This window comes from Trichechus manatus, unplaced genomic scaffold (genome assembly GCF_000243295.1).
Source record: "Trichechus manatus latirostris isolate Lorelei unplaced genomic scaffold, TriManLat1.0 scaffold00004, whole genome shotgun sequence".
Classification (NCBI taxonomy): domain Eukaryota; kingdom Metazoa; phylum Chordata; class Mammalia; order Sirenia; family Trichechidae; genus Trichechus; species Trichechus manatus.
Genome location: NW_004443940.1, coordinates 32299033 through 32303097, shown reverse-complemented (window position 1 = coordinate 32303097; position 4065 = coordinate 32299033). Strand labels below are relative to the sequence as shown.

The following is a 4065-nucleotide window of genomic DNA, read 5'->3' as shown; positions in this document are numbered from 1 at the left end:
AGTAGTAATAAATGCCAAATTTTGATCTGGAATATAGTTGGTTACTCGCCTTCAAAGATAATTCTAGCATTGTGATAAAGGGAGACATCCATTCCAGTCATGGAAGGACAAGGTCAGTTAAGATCATGTTGAATTTCTGAGGAAAGAATAAGTCTTCAAATAGAAAGAAATGATAACAAAAGTTACAGGTTTCAAGGGAAACATCTCTGGAAGGATAGATATCCAACTGTGGGCAGTGGTTGTCTAGGGGGATGGGACCATTGGGGACTTAGACTTTCTACTTCATACATTTCTGAATTGTTTGAATCTCTACAATGAGCATGTATTACTTTTATAATCCGAAAACACAGGAAAGATGTTTCGACTTTGAACAAAACTAAATAAAAGGGGCGAGTTATGGGTGACTTTCACAAGCAGCCATCAGAAGGTGGTTCCTTGCCAAAATCATCTATTCACCAGACCAAGCAAAAACTTGCGTCCTCACATGCTCCACACATGAAACAAGAGATAGTGACAGGTGACAGGAAACCAGAGGTGGTGACAGAATGCTCTGACCATCCCCCAAACGACCAGTTTCAAGAAGCTTGGCTGGGAAACACCGACAAGAAAAACTGCCGGCACAGTCGGCCGGAGACCACCCGTGTGCTCGGTGGGTAACGGTGCAAGCACGCCACGTAGATGCTACAACAAATCCTCCAACTTTAAAGATGAGCAAGACCAGAAAGGCACCCGGGAATGCGTGATGGACCCCGCGGGTTACTCCTTCATGGGAGTTTGAACATGTCATCTTCAGAATTCACCAAGTAAACAGAACTAAGTCTCAGTCCTTCAAAAAAAAAATTTAAGTTAGAGTCACATTTCCAGCATAGGAATGGATTATGAAATCCGTCCTCAATTAGTGAGAGCGCTTCAGCAGGATAAATATAAAATGGAAATACTGCCAGTATTTCCAGAATTCTTGAAGGCTAAAGCCAAATGCAAATTTAACAAGCCCTTCACTTGCTCATTTAAAATTAATTTTCAGTCAACAAAGTTATTTGGTCATTTGTAGTTTTGAGTCAGTGCTTAAAAAATCCAAACCCTCTGCTGTTGAGTTGATTCCGACTCATGGTGACCCTACTGTCCCATAGAGTTTCCAAGGAGCGCCTGGTGGATTTGAACTGCCGACCTTCTGGTTAACAGCTGTAGCTCTTAACCACGACACCACCAGGGTTTCCAAGTCAGTGCTTAGAGCTAAGGAATTATAGCAATCTTACTGTCCACCTAGAGATCCGGCTGACCACAACGTTAACACTGCCACCAAAGCAGTAAGAACGTCAGTGAGAGCATACGTCAACATCTGTTAGGGCTACTTTGTGTCACTAACACCTCGAGAAAGGGGCTGTCCCGCATACCGCATCACCTGTCTTTCTCAGACCGTCCTGATACAATTTCATCAAGTGAGAGGCCTCGAGGACGTTATTCTTTTTAAAGTGTGGCAAGGTATATTTTCTTTTTCTGGAATCCTTCTCTTTTTCCCAATATTTTCACATCTAAACATACTTGACAAGGAGACTAAATTTAGGACATGACAGGACACTAGAAATAAGGTTCCAAGAGAAACTACAAACAAAATGAAATGTCAAAACATGAAAATGTAATCTTGAGGAAAAGAAAAGGAAAGAACCAGGGACAAGAAGTCAACACACCAGATGCGCAGAATTTAAGCAGGATGCTGGGGTCGTTGCTGCCCCAAGACAGGATTGTGACCGACGCCGAAACAGCGCTCCTCTGCACAGTCAGCAGCTTGCTAATCAAAGCCGGAAAAAGATCCCCCAAATCCAAACGCAGTAAAGGCCTGCAGCGGTACATCCTGCAGGAAGAGCGAGAGCATCGCACGGTACTAAGACAGCAAAGCGTTCTCAGGCTGGTAAGCAACAGGCACCGACTCCTAGTGAAGGGACACTTCAGGCAATGTCCTAACTTGGCCAAGGAAACTTGTAAGAAAAGTACTGTGGAAAGAAAAGACTTGAAAAATATTGGCCCACAAATGCCACGTGGCTCGAACGTCACTTTGTCACAGTGGCAGGAAGAAGAAGAAATGCATGTGCTGGCTGGGTCTGTTGTCAGACATGCAAACGGTTTCAATTTTTAACTGAGCGCCAAAACACAATCACCGCTTGAATGTTTGTTAACTTTCAGAGACACTGGGTTTTTACCAACTCTCAGTGCCATCTTCCAGCGAATTCGGGGGCGGGTCAGGCAAGGCTTGTGGGGGCTGATCCATTTGCTTGTTATGTGTTTAGCTGATAATAAATTTGGATTGACGGTGGGGCATTAGAAGGAGGACAGGGTATTTGGTAACAGGCAATCTGTTGAACTCCTGGCACAAAAATAACTGACTTCTTTCCATTATTCCATTACCCATTAATACACACCAATCAAAAAATAACTGGGAAATAGTATATTAATACTGAAAGAGATCAATCATCTAAAAGCTAGGTTCATCTTAACTGGCAGTCAAGCTTTTGGTGTGCTGTATTGCACCTGGCTCACCAACCCATGAGATTTTGGTTGAGTTTTCTAAGAAGTCGTGCTTTAGCATTGGAGTAGAAAGTGTGTGTGTGTGATTGTGTGTGTGTGTGCGTGTGTGTGTGTGTAACTCTTCTAATCAGAAACCTCTGATCACTTTGTCTAGTTGAAGATTATGGAAACCAGACAAAGAAGATGTGTCCTGAAGAGCTGTGTATCTTAAACGTACACACGGGCAGCTTCTCATACATCCACACCTACAAACACACGTGCCCTGGGGCAAAGGCCATTGCTCGATGCTGAGGAAATGTTCACCGTGGTTCGACAAATGCTGTGGCCGAGAACTTCAGCAGCACAGTTTCCAGGAACACTGAGTTGTCCATGGAGATGAGAGCACAAGCTGGCTCAAGGGTGAGGTCCCTATGACAGCTGGGTGCTGTTCCGCAGCCAGTGCAGGCCCTGCTGGGAGTACTGGACGAGGTGCTCCATGCTGCTGTGCAGGGTGACAGGCCCCATCAGCAGATCCAGGTCATTGAAGAATTCTAGGGTACAGAGAGAGGTGTTAAAGTGGCCCGTATGCTAATTATGCTACCTTGAGCTACTGACTTGAGAGCAAATTCTACTTGTGGCTTCTATCTAATCAAGCGTTGTTTGTCCCACCACGTGACTTCAGCCTCAAATTGCAAAAATGAAAGCTAAAGGTGGTGAACTCATCCTATATCCAAATAGATCACTCTATTGGCCATTTCCAATTCAAATAAATAGCATTTACTTAATGGAGCCCTGGTGGCGCAGTGGTTAAGAGCTCGGCTGCTAACCAAAAGGTCAGTGGTTTGAATCCACCTTGGAAACCCTATAGGGCAGTTCTACTCTGTCCTCTAGGGTTGCTATGAGTCAGAATTGACTCGACATTAATGGGCTTTTTAACCAAATAGCAAAGAAAATCCATCTCCTCAGACGCCATTGTCCCAGTGCAGTGGAGCCTTCTGCTCTGAATGTGGAATGTGGCTCTGTCATCCCATAAGCTGTAATCAAGGGCGGCCATGCATGGAGCCCCTGGAATGAGCCCAAGGTGGGAGGCTCCAGGGGCAAATCAGAGACAGATCCTGAAACATCTCCACTGACGTCACCTTCCAGTGTCTGGGAACACTCTGGGTTTCCTGGGGGGCATGTTTTCCTTCCAATAACCATTTATTACATGCCAAGACGCTCTGCTGGGTGCAGACGGGTGGTAGTAGGGCAAGACGCAAAGATGAATACTGCATGGGGTCTGCTCTCCAAGATCCCAGTATGACGGCTGATAGGGACCCCTTCCCGACTGAAGCAATCCAGTTGCTATGCTGTCACAGGTGTACCGCTGAGTAGCACTCCTTGAACGTAAGTGTCTGGGAGAGGTTTTCAAAGGTGCTCCTACTACACGTCAGATGAAGTCCTTCTGGGAAGCGGGGAGAGGCAGGGCAGACTCCAGTCCCAGGTGCCATGGCAGGAATCCAGGAGCAGAGCAGGAGGGGAGGAGCAGGTCTGGGGGAAGCAATGCTGAGTCTGCCCTGGACA

At 45.8% G+C, this 4065-nt stretch overlaps 1 protein-coding gene across 1 annotated transcript in view; it reads right to left on the bottom strand.

The window, feature by feature from the left end:
* Nucleotides 1–6: 6 nt before the first annotated feature.
* The window catches only part of LOC111821092 (AF4/FMR2 family member 3-like), a 6656-nt gene continuing 2597 nt past the window's right edge, over nt 7–4065 (bottom strand). The window contains exon 3 of the mRNA XM_023734029.1: nt 7–3053. Within this exon, the coding sequence (XP_023589797.1) occupies nt 2932–3053 (122 nt within the window). The 3' untranslated portion in view covers nt 7–2931. The remainder of the gene's footprint in view (nt 3054–4065) is intronic.